A 23848-nucleotide genomic window follows, 5' to 3' on the forward strand; every position below is an offset into this window, starting at 1 on the left:
CGAAAGTAAAAGTTCTCTTCCAGCTACCAATAATTTGCTTACAGGCTGTCCATAGTTGTAAACTAATGCCTCTTAGATCAGTCTTGAATGATTTTAAAGATACATTATGCCACTTGGCGAGTCGTGGACTTCGTTACATCAATCGAAACAACTAGCATAGATACACACGCACTTAGGCAAACTCTCTATGCTCCGAGACTCCCTCCGTCTTGGTTTCATTATCAGCTTGAGCAAGGCCATCCGCTATATCACCGTCGAAAATAGCAGCCACTTGTTCAAGAGTCCGGCCCTTGGTTTCTGGAGCATAGAAGTAAAGCACTGCGATGACAGGGCATAACACGGAAATGTAGACAAGATAGTACTTCCACGTTATTGCGTCGAAGGCTATTGGGTTCACGTATTGGTTGAAGCATAGCGCCACCGCGGTACTGAACCAGTATAGGCTGCTGTATTTAGCGCGAAGATGTGTGGACGCAATTTCGTTGACATAGAGAGGCGGAATTGGCGTAAATCCAACATCATATGCACCAAAGAACAAAAACAAGAAAACAATCACCGCTGTGCCAGATTGTTTATCACCGGTGTTGGCGTAAGTCGCAGAACATGCTGTCACCACAGACATAGAAAGTATCATACCACTCGCGGAGATTAGGAGGAGAGTTCTTCTTCCAAGGCGCTCTGCTAACAGAGCAGCGATAGCAGATACGGCCCAATTGAAAATTTGGAGACCGCCGTTGATCGCTATCTGCTGACGAGAACTTCCAATGCCGATACTTTCGAGTATGGGGGAAAGATAGTAGCTTATAATACCATTGCCAACCCACTGTGAGCTCAGTCCCAGGAAGAGTGTGAGAATTGTGCGCTTGATGTTCCCTTTTGTGGAGAAAAGGGCCAACCAGCTGTACGACGCTCCGCGTTCCTCGGCTTCCACTGATGCCTTAGCCTCACGGAATTCAAGATCTACCATTTCGTCGTCGTGAACACCATTGGCGTGAAAACAGATCAATATGTCCTTGGCACGCTCATCTTGACCCTTCGTTAACAACCATCGAGGAGATTCTGGTGTCATTGCCAGAAATATAATTTGGACAGCCGGGAAGGCGACTTGTATAAGCACCGGTAGACGTCAACTCCATGAGCCAGTTATGCTAAGCGCCCCATAGTTAGTCCAAGCGGCTGTGATAGCACCCAGATAGAAAAACGTATTACACAACGCGGTGACCTGAGCTCGCTGGCGAGGATGGCTCAGCTCAATGACCAGGGCATTGGTTGATACAATGCTCCAAACGCTGAAAAATCCTAGAAGCAACCTAGTTCCAAGGAATGAGGTGGACGTTCGGCAAAACGACTGGCCAATGACGGTGGCAATTGTGACAACGTCGGCAAGGATGACCGTCCATCGTCTGCCAATGAGATCGGAGATATAGGCGGCTGGAAGTAAGGCACCGATGGCACCGAAAGACTGTGCTGCAATCACTAGTACTTCCATGTGAGAAGAAGCGATTTTCAAATCCGCGAACCATTGCTGGTTGGAGAGAAGTCCGCTGATGAGGGAAGCGTCGTAACCAAAACTGACACTACCCAACATGGTACCCACAAGATAAAGGTTCAGCCTGCGAATACCGGCATCCTTCCACCATTGGGGGTGCGCATTATTGTGACGGGTAAGAATAGGGTCTGCCATGATGATCGCAGACGCGCATGGGACTTCGACAATGCCATCTGAGTGGGGGATTTGTGTCTTTTAAGCCTGTGTAATTCACATCAGGTGCAAGAGATCTGGGTAAATTTCCAGTGGCTACCCCGTATTTTGTGTGGCACATTTTGATTTTGAGGCGGAAGTATGAGGTATAGTTGAAAGCTAAGAGACGTTCCTGGTCAACCCCATGGGGAAGCGGGGAAGTGGGCTTGGGCTAATAGCCGAGGAAACTCCGTGGATAAGCAGGGCATATTCTCAATCCCGTGGGAACTCCTCTGGAGAATCACTCTCTTCATTGTGTCAACCCTTATTTCGTCTGTGCTCCTCCCGGTTTTCCACGGCATTCATCATGCCACCGACGCGTAGACAGAGACCCAAAGCAGTAAGGAAGCATTTCCTTTTCTTGAGTGGTAGACTGATTGCCTCATAGTGTGATAGTTGCTGGCGAAAAAAGGTAAGCGCAGCTAAGAAAGAAAAAAGGACCAGGTTTGACCGGCATCAGATCCGATGTGATGATAGACATGGTCCATGTCGAAATTGTGAAACCTACAAGGTCGATTGTAAAGCCACTCGAGCCGACGGTTCGATTTTTAGACGTGTTGTCGACGTTCCCCCTGTTAATGACCTCCAGAGTCACAATGATGTTCATCCCATCATTACACCCCCAGCTTCGAGGCAACCTGGTTTCATTAATGTGCGAGAGCCAAGCTATCGGTCACCTATCGCGAATACGTTGTCTAGCCGCCATGACGCCGATCAGCTTCCGGAAGTACTCGAAGAAGGTTCAACTCCGCCTATCACCTGCTCTACTGTCTTCGGCCATACAAACGAAAGCTTGCAGGGGGTTGTGACCATTGAACAAGCCGCAGTACCACAACGCTCTAAATATGCAGGAAAGATCTCGACCCAGGTCTTAGCAAAATCCGCGGAGGAGCTTTTCCAAGATAGGCAAATCCGCATTCGAGTCATGGGGTTCTTTCGTCCTCTCATGAGCTTTGCGGAGGATATTCCTGTCCCGTCCATGGAGTATTATCCAATCGTTGACAGATCGACAGCCGACAGTTATGTCCAAGGTATGACTCGGCCCACACACCCACACATTTCCATTAATCTGAGAGCTAAAACGTACCAAGCGTACTTTACCAGTATTAACAGACTGTTTCCAATCCTTTCTGAGGCCCAGTTTTGGCCTGTGTACGAGGAGTTTTATCGCATTGGGTTCTCTATCGACGCCGTCTTTGTTTGCAGTCTGAATTTGGTGCTGGCCCTGGGGGCACGACAGAACGAGTCATCGGCAGACTCGACAAGGTTATTTGCTGCTGGCTGGGAATTATACGCCCGGGTGATCTCCGTGCCTTACTTTGCCAGTGTCCAAGCTTTACTTCTCATGGTATGCCAAAGTCAAATTGCTGCATTTCTATTCTAATTCGTCCGTACACATAGGCCCTTGAATTGATGCACTGTGACAAAGACGGCCAAGCTATGCTAGCCGTGGGTACAGCTGTCCGCATCTCCCAGTCACTTGGGATACACAGGTCCCTCTCTGCCCACAAACAGCCACGCGAAAGGGGCTTTGTTGAGAAAGAGTATCATCTCCGAAGTCGCGTTTGGTGGGCATGTTACTGTTTGGACAAGTGAGCTACTCGTCCAACTGACGTTGGGTTTAGTCATACTGAATTTTGTGTAGAAAATTATCCTTTGAGATCGGTCGGCCATCTGCGATAAACGATGCTGAATGTGATGTTGACCCTCCAGGTGATCTCTGTCGAACGCCCTCTTCAGATATGATACTCCCAGAGGATGAGTCGCTTTTCGGGCTGATGGTAGAACTATGCCAAATACAATCAGCAATGATTTCTCGATTGTTCTGTACAGCGGCAGAGGATAACCCTAGTCTGATACAAGAAATTGAAGCAATGGATCAGCGACTACTTTTGTGGAAGGAAAGCTTTCCTTCAGGGCTCCGGATTGATGAAGATTTGACCGGGGCCAATACCCGTCTGAAATCGGTTGGTTGCCTACTGCTGCATTGTATGTATTACAACACGATGCTTGTTCTTCATAGAGCTGCTTTATTTGGGGAGGTCCCTCTACAGCCTCATCAACAGAGTCAATCACGCATGCTTTTTGCAGAAGTGGTTTGTCTCAATTCAGGTCGCGCTCTCGCTCGGACTCTCAATGACCTTGTCAGTACACCTTTGAGCTGGCCAATTGTCAGGTATGTGCTCCTCACGACGCCTTATCACGTTCTAATCCGATGCTGACCATTATTAATAGGTGGACAACGTCCTATATTTTGAATGTGCTATTCACGCTTTACATTGGTATCATGAAGAATATTGTTCAGTGGACGACGGAGACGGATATTGCCCTACTTAAGACTATGCGGCACTGCTTTTCCAAGAGCAATGATAATCTCTTAGCAATATCATCGTTCGATGCTCTATTGGACTCGCTCCTAAATGCTATTGACGTCAAAAAGCAGCGAATGTTGTCGCAATCAATTGCTGCTCCAGATCCTGTCAACTCGGGTCTTGGAAATGGTCATGGCGTACCCATGGCTGAGGAATCTGAGATCGACTTTTCTTTTGGTGATTTCTTTGGGTTAAATGGGAACTCGAATGCACTCATGTCGATGCAATTCTGGCCTGTGGATGTAGAGCACCCCATAGAGGCAGATGAACTAGTCTGATTAATTATCTAATAAAGTATATTCGAAGTGTACCCCTCCGATCGAACTATGCAACTTTGTGACTTGGTAAGCAACCAGCCAGATTGAGTAGCATACCTCCTGCTACGTGGAGCTCAAGGATATCAGGCCTGAGGGGAAATATTGCCAATCTCATCTCCATCTTTTTCCACGGGATACGAGGTCCGAGAGTGACGCCGGAACACCCCACATCTCCACCTCTGTCCACGGAATCCGATTTACAAACAATATATTCAGCCGGTGCCCTAGATATGCGAACAAAGTGTTTCCTTCCAGGCACTTTGTATTGCAAACTCAATTGATACAGTATCTTTATTCCCCATAATGCCTCCTCCAGTCTTCATCGCGACAAAACCCATTGACCCTCCAAGACTCGGCCGCAACAATTACCAAGGCTTCAAAAATGGTCAACAGGAAATTCTTCAGAAAGGCTGGAATGGATACAGATCTCGAGCTCTGCCATGTGACATACTAGTTGAGCACGATGTCGAGATCACAGTCCGCGATGGAGCGCGTCTCTACTGCGATATTTACCGATCTCCAGACACCGGTCCCCTCAACAAAGTCCCTGCTCTTCTGGGATTTAGTCCTTTCGGCAAGAAGTTCAGTGGTATAAGCATGTTGAATATGATGACACCTTGGAATGTTGGTGTTCCCGATGGTCATCTCTCCGGATTAGAGAAATTCGAGGCCCCCGACCCCGCTGAGTGGATTCCCCGTGGTTATGCTATTATCAGCGCCGATACACGTGGAACGGGGGACTCGGACGGGCCAGTCGTCATCATGGGAACGCAAGAGGGAGAAGACGGCTATGACGTTGTTGAAAGCCTAGCTAAGATGGGCTGGTGCAGCGGTTCTGTTGGGATGGTTGGAAATTCCCACCTTGCCATCACACAGTATTTTGTCGCGTCGCAACAGCCTCCGTCATTGAAGGCCATCGCGCCCTGGGAAGCATGCTCGGATCTCTTCCGCGAACAGTTTGGTCGAGGCGGAATGTGGCATGGAGATTTTTTCGACTACATTTCCAGTGTCTTTATTCAGGGACACCATGGCATGGAGGACTTCAAGGAGATGTATCGCCGGAGTAAGGGACTACGCAACAGCTACTGGGATGATAAACGAGCAGATTTGAGCAAGATCACAATTCCTACCTATCTTACCGGAAGCTATTCGAGCAACGTCCATGTCATGGGCTCGATTCGTGGCTGGCTAGAGGTTGCCGCAAAGGATAAATGGTTCCGTCTAGGGCCTTGGCAAGAATGGTATGACATCTGGGTCGAGAAAGAATCCCAAGATGAGCTTCAGATGTTCTTTGACCGTTATTTGAAACAAATGGACAATGGATGGGAGAAGACTCCACGGGTTCGTGTGACTGCTTTGAAATTTGGCGAGCAAGATCCCGAACACAATATTGTTGTCGATGATTTTCCTCTACCCAACACAACTTACCGAGAGCTTTTCTTCTCTATCAATGGTCAGCTTATGGATTCATCCATAGAAGAAGGGGTTACCAGTTATGATTCGACCAAGCCCGAGACGGTTGGATTCAAATATACTTTCGAGAAGGATACGCGCCTGATCGGCCTACCAAAGGCTATATTGTACGTATCTTGTAACGATGCAGATGACATGGATGTATTTGTGATCATCCGGAAACTCGACAAAGATGGCAAAAGGCTAGTGGCCTTGAACGTCCCTTGGGAGCGCGCCCCCGTGGCAAAAATCGATGATATCCAAGACAAGGATAAGAGCGATCTGATTCTGTATCCCGGTCCGGTTGGAATGCTACGTGCTTCCCACCGCGAGATTGATGCGTCCCGATCTATCCACCCACAATATCCATTCCATCCTCATGAGAAATTGCTTCCAGCGCCTCGTGGCGAGGTCATTGAGCTCGAGATTGGCCTATGGGCGATGGGAATTGACTTTGCTGCCGGGGAGTCTCTAGAAGTGCATGTTCTTGGTTACAACCCGTCTATTGCTGCATTCCAGCCTTTGGCCGGTGGTTCCAAGAGTGGTGTGAATAAGGGGGTACACAATGTTCATTATGGGGTGAAGCATCGCAGTCGAATTATCCTGCCGTTTGTTTGATAGATTAGTACAATGGTATATGGCAGATTCCAATGTTGATAGGTTTTTCCAATGGGCCCTCACTGGTCGTTACCTTCTCACCATGATTCCTCTAGGTATCTCACTCTGTCAAACACAAGCTTGATGCTGGCCAGCTTCACATCGTTTTTCTCCTCTATCGAAGAATTTTTCTGACGCTTAGCGCACAGTGTTAATCAATAGCATGCATTTTGAAGTATTGTTCGACGAAAGTCACGGCCTATGGCCTATCAACTGAATCCTCTTCAGACTGCTTGGGCTTCCTCGTCTCCCACAGTCGGGATTAGATACTACCAAATTCCATACAAGCTATCAATCTGGCTGTTGCGAGCCTTCTTCTCCTCGCTTTATTAAATTTGAATCATGTCCGCGCGACCAGTTTAAAGCCAGAGAGAAAGCGATTTCTAAGTCCCGTCAGTACATGTGACTCATGAGCGTAGGTCATCGAATGCTTGTTGATCGCGATCTATACTGCAGTGTCCATTTTAGGCTTGCTAGGGTTCTTGTTATGATATCAGCCTCTCTTATTCCGACACATTCATTCTTTCCTCCATTCAACTTTTACTCTTGCCACTTCCGCCCATCCAACCTCCTTCTGTCGACGTCCACATTTCAACTTCCATCCTTCCAAGTTGCACTCATTGAGAACCTTCATGATGGCAAGCTCTACCCAACGTGACACTTTCGGCCTCACTGGGACGGAGACGCGCCTTCTCCTTCTCTCTACGGTTTTCGTGAATGATGATGGCAAGGTTAGTAAAAGATTGATCAAGAATCTATGCCCCTCTTTGTTTATTTCATTGCCCATTCCTTCATCTTGATGTTTTACTTACGATACACGTTTCTGGTCCATACACTGACTGATAATCTCACTAGGTTGACTTTGACAGAATTGCCAAGAAAACCCATGTCGAGCCTGCTAGCGCCAAAACCGTGTACGGCAAGACCAAGAAGAAGCTCCTGAAGAACCTCGGAGACGATGCCCCCCTCACTCCCACTAAGCGCAAGCCTCAGCCCGAGGCTGAAGCCGAGACCAAATTCGAGGCCCTTGTCCCAGCGGACGATTCTGAGTAGGACCAAGGCCAAGAGCCGAATGTCCCCAAAGAGGTTCCCGACAAAGATGAAGAGGATTAAGGACAGGCATAGGGGACTAAGTACAGCTTCGGTGCTTTATGTGTACTTTACAATGGGACCATCCGAGTAAGAGCAGGCATCTTTCTATGCTTTTGCTTCGTTTAACTAAGATACAAAACTTCTCTTCGGAATGAACTTCTTTCCCGTGAACTTAAAGTAGCCTACGTTTGACTCCAGTTTCTGCGCATTATTAAAGTACTATGCAATGGCTTCACTAAAAGTTTTGTCTGAGGTTTTAGCGGCATATGATTTGTGGTCCTGGGTCTGGTTCTCACTGTCCTCATACAACCGAAGAGGATCGATGCACTGTAATAATTGTAGGCCATAAATGCAAGAATTGCGGAACTTATCGTCAAATAGTGCAATATTGACATTTGGACTTGGCAACGAATAGGACATTCAGCAAACTATCCATACCGGAGTGGTGGATATCTTCTCCACGGCATTTGTGGGTCCTCGGGTCTTTGCCGTGGAGATCACCCCTCGGCACTCCCCACATTTGATTTTATGTATCTTGGACACTTGAACAATAAAGAGCTAGAAAGTGGGGAGGTGTTCTTAAAGAGCAAAAGCTTCCTTATCCAAAATTACTGTCCCCCCATGGAATTATAGCACTTCAATTCACTTGTTATTCAATTCGCACCTGATTGCTTCTACCGAAGATGACAACGTCTCAATCAACCGAGCTCCCATACGTCAATGAGGAGGATATTGTATACTTCCCGACACCCACAATCACCCAGAGGCATCACTATACACCACCTACAAAATCAGTGCACGTCCTCAAAGCTGGTACAGTCCAGGTGGACGGTCACCGGCCCCTTCTCTCCGACATCCTTGTTGAGAATCACGTCGCAATCACCGTCCGCGATGGGGCAACTCTCTATGCCGACGTCTATAGGCCTGTAGATTCACCAGATGGCACCGTCCCCTGCATTATCGCTGCGGGTCCTTTCGGTAAAGATGGAGGGCCGAACAAGTGGCACTTCAATCAATGGCCCTGGCGGTTTGGGTGCCCGCGAATCGCTACATCTGGTCTAGAGAAGTTCGAAGGTCCGGACCCAGGATACTGGTGCTACCACGGTTATGCCATTGCTCACACTGGTAATTTCCTACGTCGGTCGGGGTGCCAAACAATTCAACTGACAATGATAGACTGCCGAGGCGTATGGGAGTCAGATGGAGAGATTGTCCAAATGCCAACCGAGAAAGAAGGCCAAGATAACTACGATATCATCGAGTTCCTCGCTGCGCAGGTATGGTGCAATGGCAAAGTATCAATGGCTGGCAACAGTTATTTGACTATGACTCAATACTATACCGGAGCGGAGAGGCCGCCTCATCTTGCTTGTTTGGCTCCCTGGGAAGGCATATTTGACTTGTACGACGACCAGGTTTGCAGAGGAGGTATCGATACTATCTATGCATTTCGGAGAATGAAATCCCATACTGATACTTGTTTTGTCAGGCATCCCGAATCCTGGCTTCATAGATGGAATGTGCCGTGGGGATATTGCATCAGCAAAGGGAAGCAAGGTTATAGACTTCCAGGCAATGGCTTACAAGTATCCATTGAAGAACAATTTCTGGAAAAGGTTTCGTCCGGAAGTCGAGAAGATCGATTGTCCTATCTATATGGTGTCCAGTTGGACGAACGCTCTGCATGTGAACGGCACCTTTAGTGCATGGCAGAAAGTTGGAAGCGCAGAGAAATGGTTGAGAGTTCACAACTCCCACGAGTGGCCAGGTATATTCCCCAATGTCTGAATCTTACTCTGCAATGCTGATATCTCTTCTATCAGATTTCTATGACGAGGCCAGTGTGTTGGATCTACGCCGATTCTATGATCATTACATGAAAGGCATCAACAATGATTGGAAATACACACCTCCAGTCCGAATGTGTGCCCACAATCCTGGAGGATCCGATATCATGAACCGACCAGAAAAAAAATTTCCTTTGGAACGCCAGGTACCATTAAAGCTTTTTTTGAATGCGGGAACTTCGACACTGCAAGAAAGTCCTCTGCTAGCGCCCAGCAACATTTCTTACGACTCGAGCAAAGAACAAGTTCAATTCAAAATGACCGTCCCCTCTTACATGGAAATTACAGGCTACATCAAGCTACGAATATGGGTAGAAGCGCAGGGGGCAGACGACATGGACATCTTTGCTTCTTTGGCAAAATACAATTCTCAGAGTGGAAAAGTTATGGAAAGTCTGCTAGTCGACGTCGGCAGGCTTTCCGAGAATTTCGAGCCAGCGCGAAAGGAACTTCTTCGTCGTCATGCTGCTGATTCCAAGGACTGCGATGGGTATTTTGATTCAGGTCCAATGGGTTGCCTTCGGGCGAGTCATCGAGAGTTGGATGAGGAGAAAAGTTCTCTGTTCCATCCAGTTTATTCTCACGGAAAGAGGCTTTTGCTACAGCCTGGTGAGATTGTCCCGCTTGATATTGCATTCTGGCCCTATGGAATGGTTTGCAATGCCGGTGAAGAGCTACGGTTGACTATCTCGGGGCGGAATATGAAGGAGCATCTTCGTCCAAGTGATTGTCGCCCGGTGCTATGTAACAAAGGAAATCATGTTGTTCATACTGGAGGTGAATGGGATTCGTACTTGCTTCTCCCGTTGGTATCTGTTTAATGGACGGGCTGTAAATTAAGGAGCATTGAATCAATTGCTAACAGCCGTGCTGACATCTACTGAGCACTTAAAGCGGCGGCTCAAATGGCCCCACACTTACGTATTATGTAAGTCGAATACGCCAAATGACAGCGAATCACCAGTTTTGGAATACACACAACTTGCATTTATAGATCAGGGATCAGGGTGAACAGCTCTTCATTACACCATTATAATAGAGATTTTCAATTGCACATATGGCACTCAATCATTTCGCAAAGCCCTTGATCCAGTCTGACAACTAGCGAAATTTGTGTGGCGGTCGGCATATAGCTTTACCGCTCGGGAACCCTGTTCTCCAGGGGTGGTTCGACTTGTAGTCCCTCCCGGATACTCAACAGCTGACCCGCAAAATGCGGACCTGACAGTGGATAATAGGGGAGCTAATTTCTACGGAAATCGGATACGCAGTCTTCCGTCACCAACATGGACCAATTACTTAAATCCAGCCCGTGCCATGATATTCCCCTCTTTCTCAACAACCATTAATATTTCACAATGACTGAACAAATCCTCGTCGGCAAAACATGCCTTGTTACCGGTGGAGCAGGTGGCCTGGGCAAGGCCATTGCAACAAAGTACCTCGGAGCTGGCGCCAATGTGGTAATTTGCGATATCAATGAAGAACGTCTCCAGCAGACTTCGACGGAACTCTCGCCTATGGGACCTTTCAAGGCCGTCAAAACCGATATTACCAATCAGAATGAAGTGGAGAGTCTTTTCAAGGAGATTATTCAGGAATTCGGCAAAATCGATGTTCTTGTCAACAATGCTGGCATCATGGATAAGTTCGATCCCATCGGTGACCTTGATCCCGAGCTTTGGAATCGGGTTATTGCCATCAACCTTACGGCTCCATTCATGTTGAGCAAATTGGCTGTTCGCAACATGCTAGAGCAGGAGAAACCTGAAGGACGAATTATCAATATCATCTCCGTCGCTGGTAAGGCGGGATGTGCTGCTGGTATGTTGCTATTACTTCCTCTTTTGACTCTCGCGAGCCATGTCTAAGGTTCATTCTATTCAGGTGCGGCCTATACTGCCAGCAAACATGGCGTCGTTGGTCTGACCAAGAACACGGCGGCATTCTATGGCGAGAAGGGTATTCGGTGTAATGCTTTGATGATGGGTGGTATGCACACCAACATCTTCGAATCGATCCAATCGGGCGTGAATGTCGATGGTATGAACAGATGTACGGCCGTTATGAAGACGCTCCAAATCCCGTTATGTGAGCTGGAAGACGCTGCCGAGTTATCTCTGTATATGGCTGGCGGAAAAGGAGTGGGCATCGTGAACGGAGGCTGTATTTCGGCTGACAACGGCTGGTCCGCTCATCTCGGCTGAATGATTTTATTGTTGTCGACGTTGGAATAATCTGTGTACGCGAAGGTATTGAAGGATATATTTAATCAGGGATAATGAAATACGAATATTGACCCATGAATCATTTCATTTTAACCCCAGAATTGAACTCATAAATATAAATCTTTGAAGCTCAGTGGAGCCATTAACGTTTCAAGGGATTCACAACTGGCGGCGCTTCGTCCCACTTCTCTGCGCCCTCAGGAATCTCTACGACTGCGTGCTTAGTCCATATGTGGACAACATTCTTCATCATTTGCTTGTCCAAATCCTCAAGGCAACCACCCTTCACATTCGCAGTTGAAGTAGGCTTTGGCTTTTCGCCAGGCACAGGTGCCGTGTCATGGATGAGATGTAGCAGTCGCGCGCCACAGTTCTTACAAAACAAACATTCCATGTATCTGCCCTTGAGCGTAATGCGAGTATATCTTCCAATCAGATCAGATGCTGAATCCGGTAGCTCGAAGTAGGGGAAGATGGCGGTGATGCCGAAGGCGGCAGAGCTTTGGTGACGACATTCGGTGCAGTGACATGCGTAAAGTGCGAGTGGCTTGTCGGTTGGTGTGGTAAATTGCACCTGTGAGCACTGACAGCGTGCTTTCATGCCCATACTGTCGGTGTGACGTGGGTGTGGTCGTTGTGTTCGGGTTGTGATTGCGGGGTTGATCTATGGATGATGTCGGTGAACAAGTACTTCCAAGGTTTAGCCGTCCTATCTCGACCAAGTATGATAAAGCGCATTACCAACTTCCGAGCTCGTATCGCAACTATTTTGTATTCTGTTAGTAAGATACACGATTACTTCTAGGTAGCGGTCAAGAATTTTGATAATAGGATAATTCATTCATTGCTTGACAACAGACAAGATATATTTAGAATGGCTAGTCAGATGCGCTGTGGGCGAAGGTTACACCTAAATCTTGGAAGGTTATATTCAAGGCAACTATATCAAGTCAAAAATGGATTGATCTCGGGGCATTTGAGCGGACTGCACCCACAGTCTCTATCTACTCGGTCCTTTGCTCAGGCATAGGGATCCTCTCAAGCCGCACTCCCGTGCGTCTTTATGCATAGGCACCTTATTCGGCGGATCCACATACATAACGCACGCCCGAGCCACCTTGATCGGGGCTACCAAGTGCATAGTGGAGCAGCAAACGAACTGTGTGGGTCGTGATGTGGATTTGCAGGCATAGTGGCAAGGTTGTTGCATACATATTCGCCTATTTGGATAACTGGATTGGCAACTGCGGCACCGAGTGCTGTCGTTAACAGTTTTCTTTATGGAATAAATGAAGCGCGTGACGGAATAATGGCTTGCGACCCTGGTTGAAGAAGCCCTCACACCTATACTGCTCTGTCGCAAAAGGTCCATTGGCATGTAGCCATAGAGACTTGAAGTGGAGCCGTGCATGCTTGGCTGGCAGCTGAGGCTGTTTTGGTCTCAAAACAGCATGGAAGTATCGAGTGAGAACCAAATTTGAAGTCGGTATAACCGCCTCATCGAGTTAGTCTACTGCAGCAGTGATATGGTATGTGCGTGGGTAGGGGACACAAAGAGTAATTGGACCGTAGTCGAATGACAGTAATGGGAAAGCCAGGAGGGGTAATTCTATATGCATTAAGCCAGGGGGGTCACTCATATGCAGGGGAATATCTCATGTCGCATCACCTTATTCTGCACAGACTAGCTTATTCCATGATGAACTTCTGCAGAGTCTGAAAACGGGCAAGCCGGGACAATCCAGATCGACCCAACGGCCAGGATGCGGTTTCTGCAACCCATAATCCTACCATGGATATAGCAGCCAGGAGCTATCTTCTGACTCACACCTCCAAGGGGGTGCGGACAAGCCCAGGTGTGGTGGGGGTGAGAGATCAATAATAGTCACTCCTCCGAGACACCCACACACAACTCCAGCAATGTAGGTGTGCGGATAAAAGAGGCGCAATCAGTGGCATTCGTAATGGATCTGTACCAATCAGAAGTGATGTATGCGTCCCTGCTGGGTCGTTGATTAGGTGTCGGCTGATCGGGAACGCTGAGGGCGGCCGCGACTCTGAGTGGTCAGATAGGATCTCCCTTGAGGGGTGCAGGAAACATTGATGCCGCCCTGAGCTCTGAGTGGTCACTACGCTCTAAGTGCGCGGGAGGAAGGACGTCATCCCATTATGGATCTGGACGCGTGCGAATCACAGGATGACCTGGTCGTATCTCACGCATGACCGGCAGGCGATCAACCGCGCCTGGTCGGAGATCTTCAGCCCCCGTTGCCCTGTCGAGCTCCGCCTTTCAGACTCGATTGAGCCTGTGGATGATCGTTATAGAGTAATATATCACCTATTTTTTTTTTGTTCCCGGGGTTTTTTTGTCTCTGTGCCTTGGAACGAACCCCTTTGGTCACCAGGCGCAGCCGCGTGGGAAACAAGCCTGAGCTTCCGAAGAGGAGTCATCGAGGTTTCACAGGTGCCTGGCCGGAGCTTTTTCTTTTTAAAAAGGACATTCCTCTTTGTCTTTTCTAAGGGAATGTTTGTACCCGTTGAGTTACTGTCTGTGCATATTTCTATCTGCCGATTATTTATTTTCCCTTGAACTTTACCTCTCCACCCGGATTACACGGCATATGCTGTACAGCAACGAATCGGTGGGGGAAGCGGGAGCCTGGTGGATCAAATCAGGCCAAGACTGAATTCGGCGGTCTCAACAGTTCAATGGTGAGTTTGAAGTTCTAGACTTTTTTTTTTCCTTCTCGTCGTCAGGTACCGACGCCATCCGGGACGGGAGCCATGGATGTCACAAAAGTGGATCTCGGAAATAGGCATGGGAAATAGCCTATGAGAATTTATGAAGCAACCACAAAAGAGACGCCAAAGAGAAAAATGACGCCATGTCCTGGCATTGATTGAGAATGGGCCCGAGTGGAGTCGGGAATCCCCGCAACCTTGGAAGACAGTGTAGGAAAATATGAGAAAATCCCCACTAATATAAGGGCAGATGCGCAGAAAACAAATAAAATCTCCTTCGTCCTCGGAATCGTCTTATTACCCCTCTTCGCTTAGCAGTTCATTCTCAGGTAAGTGGAATGCTTCCATAGTTGAATTTCCATCTTCCTTGCTACACATTCCGTCAATCTTGGAAATCTACATTCCATACTTCGCTTGACACGTGTGCGCATTCCGTAATTACGTCCATTTCTGATCGCATGCATAGGGCTCTCCTCTCCTTCACCTCGTTTGTCACCGAGGGACCATCTTGAAACTTTGATTCTGAGGCACGGTTACCCCACTCCGGTCTCCCTGTCCTCCTTGCGGGACTTGACCTCCACCTCGTCAACTTATAATCCCCCATCCCCACGCTACTACCGTTCCGATTCTCCTCCCACCGAAGCGTTTGAATCTCTTGCTCTCTCCTCCTCTACTCGTCCAATTCCCATCCCCAGACGAGCAATTCGAGTCTACGACGACGATCTGCCTGTCACACCGCTCACGGGCCGCTTCGATCACGACGATTATTTGGACGATTGGGAACGTGCCTCCTTGTCCGCCAAATCCCGGCACATTTTGCCCCCACGACCATCCGGCCGCCGCGGCCGATACTCAAGCATGCGTTCTGATACATCTCCCTTCTACTCGCCGGTTGCTTCGCCCACTATGTCGCCTAGACGGCCCAGTTCACCCCAACCTTCACGCTCCTCGCGTGCCCAACCTTCAGCCAAGGCCATGCCGGGCTTCCATCTCGGAACTTTGCCCCGCTTCCACCCCGCGGTCTATCAGCCTGGTCCTACCTCTCACACTGTGACGGGCCAACCGCCCTCGCCTCGCCAATCCCGCCAATCCCATGGATACCGCACCACTTCGGGATCGAGGGAGATGAAACTTCAGTACCGTGATCTCTTGGATGGTACAAGCCAGGGACCGTCCGCGCCGCGCCTGGACCCACTTCTCAGTCCCGGCCCGGTCACTCCCCTTGTCCTCGAAGCAGGCGATTACCTCGCCGCCGGATCTCTCGGCAATGATCTTGCCATGCGGGAAGCCACTTCCCAGCATGTCGGACCCCCTCCAGAGCTGGTGGAGAAGCTGATTGCCCGAGAAAAAGAAAAGGCTCGCCAGAAGAGCCGCAAATCTCCCAAGGGCCGATGACGCTGTGGCTTGAGCCAATATCCGTGCACGGATACCCTCGCAGCTACTGCTACTGCAGAGGGCCGTTATCGTTAAGCTTTTCATTTTCAAATTTCAATTTCCTTGGTTTTGTTGTCTTGCTTTCTTGGTTTTGAAAGACTGACACCCATTGACTGTCATTGTTTTATACATCCCTATATTTCTTTGGTGTTTCGGGCATGAAAACACGGTCTTGAGAACTACAGTATCTGACCGTGCACGGGGTTTTTTGTTTTTCCTATCCTTTCTCATTTGTCTCAAGGGCAACTATTGCTTATGTTGCCCCTTTCATTACGACATCATGTATCTATACCCCCTTTAGTCCATCATATGCATATCGACTCCAGAATTTCCAAAGTGATCCAATATACATATCTAAGGCCTGGCATTATGCCTTGGTTCGGCACGAACATACAAATCCTTTCCATTGAGCAGCCCACGTGAAATCAGATCAAACCCAATGAGCTGGATCGACTCCTGTTTGGCAAGGCAGGAGCGCCCTAAGAGGGAATAGGTAAACACCCCAAGTTCATAGTCTATGGAAAGAACGAGGCAGCACTTCTCAGGCACTGACAGACTTGAATCACTCCTCTTGGTTTTACTTCTTCGTCATTATCTTTACATCCTTCTTCCTCCCTCCATCTCCTCCATCTCCTCCATCTTCTCGATCTCTTCGTCTCCCTAATGAAGGCGATCAAGGCATTATTCTATTGAAGCATCCATGTGGGACCTTTGTTTCAACTGACCCGACTAATTAGGAACTCGAGCTGGAAATCTAATGACAATATCTCAATCATTGTTCTTTGGAGCTAATTGAGGTAAATTCTTTGAGATATTTGCTGACATTAAAATACAGAGTCTGATTGACTTTAGGAATTTATGCTCACGAAAGGTCAAACTGCTCACGCGGCGAGAATGAGTGGTGCATACAAGACGGCTCGGAGCTTCTCTCACGAGATTACTCAATGACTGCTCACGCAGAACGGAAAGAGTGTCTTTTCCAAAACCGGCGCACAGAATCCCACTGCCCACGTGGAACGGATAAAGTGCCTCTGGAAGAATCCTGGTTGACGGAAATTTACTGCTCACGCGGAAGGGTTAAACGGAATCCCAGACTAAGTCGGCTATACTGCTTGTTGAAGATCCAATGTCCTGATTCAGTCGGCTGTACCGGTTGTAGAAGGTCCAATGGCCGATCACTGAAAGTCTGCCACCCATGCTATTTTGAGAGGTGGTTCCTTGTGGCTCATTTCGCCCCGAGGATTGATTCCCAAGGACGGGTATTTGGTAGGTTCGATCAGTTATTCCGGTGTTGAAGTTTATTGGTAAGTTCTTACTCTTTTTTTCAAAGCATGGTCTTCTAGTTTCAGTGAGCAATGATCGAGAAAATATCATTTTGTTGCGCTTGCGTAGCATCAAGGTACTTGTTGGGCTGTTCAGACCCCCCTGGTCGCTAATTGGCAGAAGCCCTTCACACCTGAGGTGTCTGCGAGATCGGATCTGATCCCGGAGCCGCACCCTTCCTCCCCGAAAGAAACCAGCAGATGCGGGGCCATCATGGCCGATCATTGAAGAGTTCCAATTCTTCTCTTCGCCCTTCTCAGCTCCTTGCTATTTACCCCATAAGTCCGGTTCAGGACCCCGCGCGACATCCTCCTCAGCAAAAACAACCTCATCCACAGCCCTGCCAGCCGCAATCGAGCTGCGTTCTGCTCCTGCTTGTCGCGCGACCTCTCCGCTTCATCGAGACGCGCTGACGCTCCACTCTTGATTCTCTGGGCTGATTACATCGGCGCAGGCGCCTTTGCCATCTTCACACCTTCGAAATGACGGAACACAGCTCTTCATCCCAAAGAGCGGGCAGTACGAATCTTGCGCCAGTACCCAAACCCGCATCAGCTCCCGCTACCTCCGCCAAGAAAGACTATAAAGGCTTTGTGGGTGGGATATTCTCTGGTATTGCAAAATTGAGTGGTAAGTCGATTGCAACAGTGCTCACTCTCCCCAAAATTCCTGCTATACCCTGAATGATTGCTTACGGTCTTCATCTCTTAGTTGGCCATCCGTACGTTCCGCGAAATCCTCCGCGTACTCCCTTTGTCCTTATTGACCGCGTTATTTCTGGACAGCTTCGATACAATTAAAGTCCGCCTTCAAACCAGCAAAGATGGCCACTTTCGGGGACCGTTAGATTGCACCATGCAGACAATACGGAAAGAGGGTGTGCGAGGCTTGTACAAGGGTGCAAGTCCACCGCTGGTTGGATGGATGGTGATGGACTCTGTGTAGGTGTCTCCTACGATGCAACAGGCATTTCGACGCTAACATCATGATTTGATTCAGTATGCTGGGGTCACTGACACTATACCGACGACTACTCTTGGAAAACGTCTTTTCTAACCCCGGCCTCCGCCCATACATCCCTTTTACACGCAGCCAACCTGACTTGAAAACGCTTCCAACATTTGGACATGGTATCGCTGGTGTCATGTCGGGAATGACGGTTAGCCTCGTTGCCGCCCCGGTTGAACACATCAAGGCTCGGCTTCAGGTGCAGTATGCTGCTGACAAGAGCAATCGCATGTATAGCGGTCCCATTGACTGCATTCGCAAGATTGTAAGCTTAAAGGACATCTTGGCACCATGAATCGATTTGCTGACAGGCTGGATTTAGCTTCGCACACATGGTATCAGTGGGGTGTACCGTGGTCTGTGTGCTACCATGTTTTTCCGCTCCTTTTTCTTCTGTTGGTGGGGTTCCTACGACTTGATTACTCGTTACATGCAGAAGAACACAAGCCTCTCAGCTCCTGCAATAAATTTCTGGGCTGGTGGCATCTCAGCTCAGGTCTTCTGGGTCGCCGCATACCCATCGGACGTGGTGAAACAGCGTCTGATGACAGATCCGATGGGCGGGTCTCTCAATGACGGACAAAGACGTTTCCACAGCTGGAAAGATGCGGTTGTGGCTGTTGGGCGTGAACGTGGGTGGAAAGGGTACTGGCGGGGCTTCGTGCCATGTTTTATCAGGGCGTTCCCGGCGAATGCTATGGCCCTGGTTGCATTCGAGGGAGCGATGCGGGCTTTGCCATGAACAAGGCTTTTATGAGTTCGAAATGTACATATTAAGACTTGGAAAATAGTCACACAATAGAACATAGACATATACCCGTATCGCGAAGATCCATGGATATCTAATCCTTTCCAATTCTCGAATGTCCTTACATCATTTGACGGAAACGCACGGGTCCAAGCTCAAGAATGTTCACGATCAAAACATGGGGCCGCATTCGGTCAACAGGGATTCGGGCAACTGTTTCTGGACTCTCGGCATCCTCGGCGAGTCGATTCCGAGACCATGCTGGTATTGGATCCATTGTAGGCCGAGGCTGCTGTGGTTGATAGTGTAGTATAGTGAAAGGTACCTGCCATGTCTCTTTCCGGTTGGCCAAAAGTACATTTCAAGTTTTTATTCTTCTCTTCCTTTGTCTTCCCTCACTTATCCTTGCTCATCCGCCTTTAAACGACAGGGGGTCATTATTATCATACTCTCGTTAGCGAAGCCATTTAGGTTAGCCAAGGTTTGATCCTAGACCCTTGCTGCCTGAGGCACTAGGTCGATCGCCGTTTCAGATTGAGCGTCCGGCCACTTCCAACACTTGTACATCTTCAAATTGGACATTTGGTCGGAACGGCCATGGCCGTCGCACGCTCAATGCGCCGTACAAGCCCCACCAGCCTTGTGCTGGCAGCTCTGTTGGCCTTTGGGTTCATCTGTTTCCTCTTATCGCCCTCCACACCCTCCGCAGCAGCCGCCGCAACATCGCAACAGCGACAAAACGACGCAGCTGAACACCCTCTCTCCCCACCAACGAAACCCTTCCTCACGTCACAGCCAATTCGAAGTGATGGCTACCAGGCGGCTCCACCGGTCGTTCAATACGATCTCAACAACCTCACTAGCACGAGCACCTCCGCAGCCAACGGCGAGCGCATTCTCATCCTCACCCCGCTAGCTCGCTTCTTCCCAGAATACTGGAATAACCTGGAGAAACTGACCTATCCCCATGAGCTTATATCTCTTGGATTCATCGCTCCCAAGACAAAAGATGGCAACGCTGCCGTCGCAGCTCTGGAGAAAGCAATCTCCCGCACGCAATCAGGCCCCATTGACGACCGGTTCGCGAGCATTTCCATCCTGCGCCAGGACTTTGACCCGCCGATCCAATCCCAAGATGAGAAGGTCCGTCACCAAATGGCCGCACAGAAGGAACGCCGCGAGTCCATGAGTCGCGCCCGGAACAGCCTCGTCTTCACAACCCTTGGGCCAAGCACATCATGGGTCCTCTGGCTCGATGCCGATATTATCGAGACTCCCCCAACACTCATCCAGGACCTTACACGTCACGACCAACCTGTCATTGTGCCCAACTGTTTCCAGCGCTACTACGACTCGAAAGAGCGCAAATGGGATGTGCGTCCCTACGACTACAATTCGTGGGTGGATAGCGAAGAGGCGCAGGCATTGGCGGCGAATATGGGTCCCGATGAGATCCTCCTCGAGGGCTATGTGGAGCTTCCTACTTACCGTACCCTCATGGCGTATCTGCCAGACTTTTCTGCTCTCGATCCTCACCGCATGGTCGGCCTGGATGGAGTTGGCGGTACTGCTTTGATGGTGAAAGCGGATGTACATCGTGACGGCGCCATGTTCCCTGCCTTCCCGTTCTACCACCTTGTTGAGACGGAAGGTTTCGCTAAGATGGCGCGACGATTGGGATATGCTGTATTTGGGCTGCCGGATTATTTTGTATGTGGTCTCTATCTGGGTTCTCATGCTATCGATTCTTACTAACATGCAATACAGGTCTACCACTATAACGAGTAACTGGTGTTCGTCTTCCACTCGCAAATCTCGGTTTAACTTATGCATGGGTTGAGCGCCGTGCGTCAATCATGTATTTTCATCTTGTCCTTGCTTATGAAGCAAATTGCACATCCTTCGGCGTCTATAATTTCTTTTCTGGGTCCTTGTTCGGTTTCTGGGGGGGTCTTCCTTATTTTCTCATTTTCATTGTTTTGTTTCTCTTCTTGCAGACAATCAAAATTGATTTCTACTGTTGCTTACATGACGGAAATGATCATCAGGTCGTCTATGGTCAAGTCGCTAGACATGAGGAGTTTGATGGCGTTAGAAATGAACATTTGAATTTCTCGAGTATATTCCAAATTCTAGACATATAGACGTGCAGTCTTGTTTTGACTGATGCAATTCGTAAATACAGAACCGAACAATTGATCAATTCCGACTAAGTTCATATTTTATAAACTAAAAGTGGTGATACATGTTTCCACCTAGGTCGTCCCCGCGGACTTCTTGATGCTCAGAATGCTTCTTTTTTCTATTGGTGGAGCAGCTCTTACCAAATATCACTAGTCCAAGCTTGGTAATGCCTAATGCCAAGAGATACTATAAGCCAGTCAGTGAATCAAGTAATCAAAAATAAGTTCCAGATGAAGATACTCACGCAAGCATGATTCCCGCGCCGAGAGCAATGGCCAAAAACTGAGTAATGGTCTTGCGCACCTCGGCGCCCTTGTTCTTTCCAGTCTCCAACAACTCGGGGATGACAGCCACTGTTCCAACATACAGGAATGTTCCCGCAGTGAAGGGGAGCAGCATGTCACCCCAAGTGAGGCTAGTGCCCCAAATACCAGAAGCAGGCGCATCCTCCAGCACAGCGCCGTTTCCGCCAAACTCCTGCACCGCAATTCCAATGCAGGTGCCTAAGAAGGCACCTATGGCGGTGACGAACTGAGCACCCATAGCCTTGCGCTTTGAGAAGCCAGATTGAATAAGCAAAGCGAAGTCACCGACCTCATGCGGGATCTCGTGGAAGAAGACGGCAACAGTGGTGGTTGCACCAAGGGTAGGCGAGGCATAGAATGACGAAGAAAGGGCCAGACCATCCGTGATATTGTGCGTGAAGTCGGCAATCAAATTGAGGTATCCGCCCAGCTTGACACTAGGGTTGATTTCCTTCTCCTCGTTTTCGGGGGCGGCATCGGAATCTGTGGACTTGGTGTTTGACTTGCGCTGCTTCAGATCACCGGCCTTGCCAGTGTCCGCACCACTTGTGGATGCGGTGGATACTTCTGTGTGTGAATGTCCGTGCGAGTGGTCGTGACCCCCTTCGCCGCCCGTTGCGATGCGCAGCGTCTTGTCCATTGCAACAAAGGTAAAGAAGCCAACCATGATTCCTAGACCGAGGAGCAGGTTTTTGTTTGGCTCGACCATCACGAAACTGACGTGGTCAGGGGAGTCTTCACCAAGGAAAATCTCCGGGAGGAGGTGGAACAGGGTGTCGCCCAGTAATCCGCCGACGGCGAAAGCGACCATGACGGACAGAGAAGAGGGGTCGATGTTGGGAGGACATAATGCCAGAAGGAAGTCTTGAGCTGTCAGCATAAAACAATTGTGTCGATTTAGACTTCATGGACATACTAGGGGGACCGGAGATATACAGCGTCGCGAGCAAGGCGTTCACAGCGGGGCTTCCTGGGAAGAGAACAGCGAAGATCTGGGAAGTCAAACTCGCAGTTTCCGGGGCTGTGGACTGTTTGTGCTGGTTGAGTGATTCAACAAGAGGGCAATTCTAGTAATGTAAGTTTGACTGCGTGGTGAGCTGGGATATTCTTCCGTACCTGCAGCTGTTCCTCGATCTGGCTAACAGACATGTCCCCAGGACGAACATTAGCCGCAGCTAAAGCCGAAAATAAAAAGCATCCTGTGGCAATCGCAAGGCCTGTCCGACGAGAAAACATCCTGGGAGCCATTGTGTGTATAGCAAAGAGAAGGTTCCCCGAGAGCAGAAGTGGAAACAAAACAAGCCGTGGGGGCGGTCTTATCGACCCGGCATCGCACCACTAAGCACTTATCGGACCCTGATAAACTCTGGCACTTCACCGCCTTCCGTGCGGAGGGCGAAAAAAAAAGTTTCTGGGCCGCGCAATCTGCAAACCAATACCACCTATTATACAACAAAATGGGTAAACTTTTGCAGAAGAAGAAGAACCGGTCCGGCTTGTCTAAGGCCAGGGCCAAGAACAGCCGTCTCAAGAGCGGTAACAAGAAGATCAATGTGCTGGGCAACGCCATCATCGCTGAGAACTGGTACGCAGCGATCTGAAGAAAAAATCAAAATAGATCAATACACTAATGCCGAATCTAGGGACAAGAACCTCACTTTGACACAAAATTACAAGAACCTGGGTCTTCTCCACAAACTGAACGCTCCTACCGGTGGTCGTGAACGCCTCCCCGGAACAGAAGATGATGCCGATGCTTCCCACTCTCTGCAGATCCGCGACAGCGGTAAGGCCGCTGCTCAGATCGAACTCGGCGAGATCCGCGTCGAGCGTGACCCCGAGACTGGAAACATTATCCGTGTCATTCGTGAGGATGAGCAGATCGAAGTTGCTGGTCGCTTGCGCCGACGCGCCAACCCGCTTAACGACCCTTTGAACGATATCGAGGACAAGGTTCTGGATTTCCAGACTAATGCTTCCAACACTGATGTTGTGAAGAAGCTGGAGCGCCAGGCCAACAAGGAGGGTGTTGCTGAGAAGACCAAGAAGCCCCGACACCTGAGCACTCGCGAAATCGAGTGGGTTTCACGGCTCGTTGAAAAGCACGGAGATGACCTTATGGCCATGGTCCGGGACCGCAAGCTCAACCCTATGCAGCAGAGCGTGGGAGATTTGCGGCGGAGAATCGACAAGTGGCAGCAGTGGAAGCAGACCCAGGAGTAAATTACTGGGCTCTTGCACGTTCCTCTCTAGCATTCGGTTACGGCGATTCGGGCGTTCTCTGGGTTGTGTTTCAGAAAACAAAAAGTGGTCTAGTGTTTGTACGCATATCTATGACAGATAAACCTAAAGCAGTACATAGTGGCTCGGATCGAGCAAATATCATATTTCATTTCGT

At 49.0% G+C, this 23848-nt stretch overlaps 12 protein-coding genes across 12 annotated transcripts; 9 read left to right on the forward strand and 3 right to left on the reverse strand.

Moving 5' to 3' along the window:
- Positions 1 to 172: 172 nt before the first annotated feature.
- N7503_009250 (hexose transporter) lies at positions 173 to 1823 on the reverse strand (the record flags this gene model as incomplete). The annotated part of the gene is made up of 3 exons (XM_057068797.1): positions 173 to 1104; positions 1210 to 1741; positions 1803 to 1823. 3 exons carry the CDS (start codon positions 1821 to 1823, stop codon positions 173 to 175), a joined length of 1485 nt encoding a protein of 494 aa, XP_056919652.1.
- A 397-nt stretch (positions 1824 to 2220) lies between these two features.
- On the forward strand, positions 2221 to 4391 carry N7503_009251 (fungal specific transcription factor domain-containing protein; the record flags this gene model as incomplete). Its single annotated transcript, XM_057068798.1, has 7 exons — positions 2221 to 2280; positions 2331 to 2772; positions 2833 to 3089; positions 3143 to 3333; positions 3387 to 3730; positions 3854 to 3917; positions 3977 to 4391. The coding sequence occupies 7 exons, from the start codon at positions 2221 to 2223 to the stop codon at positions 4389 to 4391; spliced, it is 1773 nt and encodes a 590-aa protein (XP_056919653.1).
- A 342-nt stretch (positions 4392 to 4733) lies between these two features.
- N7503_009252 (CocE/NonD family hydrolase) lies at positions 4734 to 6500 on the forward strand (the record flags this gene model as incomplete). Its single annotated transcript, XM_057068799.1, has 1 exon — positions 4734 to 6500. The coding sequence occupies one exon, from the start codon at positions 4734 to 4736 to the stop codon at positions 6498 to 6500; it is 1767 nt and encodes a 588-aa protein (XP_056919654.1).
- A 674-nt stretch (positions 6501 to 7174) lies between these two features.
- Positions 7175 to 7592, forward strand: N7503_009253 (uncharacterized protein; the record flags this gene model as incomplete). The annotated part of the gene is made up of 2 exons (XM_057068800.1): positions 7175 to 7270; positions 7395 to 7592. 2 exons carry the CDS (start codon positions 7175 to 7177, stop codon positions 7590 to 7592), a joined length of 294 nt encoding a protein of 97 aa, XP_056919655.1.
- A 722-nt stretch (positions 7593 to 8314) lies between these two features.
- On the forward strand, positions 8315 to 10299 carry N7503_009254 (hydrolase CocE/NonD family protein; the record flags this gene model as incomplete). The annotated part of the gene is made up of 4 exons (XM_057068801.1): positions 8315 to 8756; positions 8808 to 9059; positions 9121 to 9399; positions 9455 to 10299. 4 exons carry the CDS (start codon positions 8315 to 8317, stop codon positions 10297 to 10299), a joined length of 1818 nt encoding a protein of 605 aa, XP_056919656.1.
- A 537-nt stretch (positions 10300 to 10836) lies between these two features.
- On the forward strand, positions 10837 to 11685 carry N7503_009255 (SDR family NAD(P)-dependent oxidoreductase; the record flags this gene model as incomplete). Its single annotated transcript, XM_057068802.1, has 2 exons — positions 10837 to 11302; positions 11366 to 11685. The coding sequence occupies 2 exons, from the start codon at positions 10837 to 10839 to the stop codon at positions 11683 to 11685; spliced, it is 786 nt and encodes a 261-aa protein (XP_056919657.1).
- Positions 11686 to 11848: 163 nt separating this feature from the next.
- Positions 11849 to 12313, reverse strand: N7503_009256 (GFA family protein; the record flags this gene model as incomplete). Its single annotated transcript, XM_057068803.1, has 1 exon — positions 11849 to 12313. One exon carries the CDS (start codon positions 12311 to 12313, stop codon positions 11849 to 11851), a length of 465 nt encoding a protein of 154 aa, XP_056919658.1.
- A 2102-nt stretch (positions 12314 to 14415) lies between these two features.
- N7503_009257 (uncharacterized protein) lies at positions 14416 to 15843 on the forward strand (the record flags this gene model as incomplete). Its single annotated transcript, XM_057068804.1, has 3 exons — positions 14416 to 14418; positions 14699 to 14777; positions 14915 to 15843. The coding sequence occupies 3 exons, from the start codon at positions 14416 to 14418 to the stop codon at positions 15841 to 15843; spliced, it is 1011 nt and encodes a 336-aa protein (XP_056919659.1).
- Positions 15844 to 17687: 1844 nt separating this feature from the next.
- Positions 17688 to 18955, forward strand: N7503_009258 (uncharacterized protein; the record flags this gene model as incomplete). Its single annotated transcript, XM_057068805.1, has 5 exons — positions 17688 to 17835; positions 17917 to 17926; positions 17991 to 18146; positions 18205 to 18478; positions 18536 to 18955. 5 exons carry the CDS (start codon positions 17688 to 17690, stop codon positions 18953 to 18955), a joined length of 1008 nt encoding a protein of 335 aa, XP_056919660.1.
- A 603-nt stretch (positions 18956 to 19558) lies between these two features.
- Positions 19559 to 20749, forward strand: N7503_009259 (mannosyltransferase complex subunit MNN9; the record flags this gene model as incomplete). The annotated part of the gene is made up of 2 exons (XM_057068806.1): positions 19559 to 20671; positions 20729 to 20749. 2 exons carry the CDS (start codon positions 19559 to 19561, stop codon positions 20747 to 20749), a joined length of 1134 nt encoding a protein of 377 aa, XP_056919661.1.
- Positions 20750 to 21234: 485 nt separating this feature from the next.
- On the reverse strand, positions 21235 to 22698 carry N7503_009260 (Zn(2+) transporter YKE4; the record flags this gene model as incomplete). The annotated part of the gene is made up of 4 exons (XM_057068807.1): positions 21235 to 21331; positions 21390 to 22314; positions 22367 to 22517; positions 22567 to 22698. The coding sequence occupies 4 exons, from the start codon at positions 22696 to 22698 to the stop codon at positions 21316 to 21318; spliced, it is 1224 nt and encodes a 407-aa protein (XP_056919662.1). The 3' UTR covers positions 21235 to 21315.
- Positions 22699 to 22889: 191 nt separating this feature from the next.
- N7503_009261 (nucleolar protein 16) lies at positions 22890 to 23845 on the forward strand. The gene is made up of 2 exons (XM_057068808.1): positions 22890 to 23035; positions 23094 to 23845. The coding sequence occupies exons 1-2, from the start codon at positions 22908 to 22910 to the stop codon at positions 23671 to 23673; spliced, it is 708 nt and encodes a 235-aa protein (XP_056919663.1). The 5' UTR covers positions 22890 to 22907; the 3' UTR covers positions 23674 to 23845.
- The last annotated feature ends 3 nt before the right edge of the window (positions 23846 to 23848 follow it).

Source organism: Penicillium pulvis (assembly GCF_028828015.1).
Source record: "Penicillium pulvis strain IBT 33274 chromosome Unknown contig_7_segment1_segment0, whole genome shotgun sequence".
In the NCBI taxonomy this organism is placed as follows: domain Eukaryota; kingdom Fungi; phylum Ascomycota; class Eurotiomycetes; order Eurotiales; family Aspergillaceae; genus Penicillium; species Penicillium pulvis.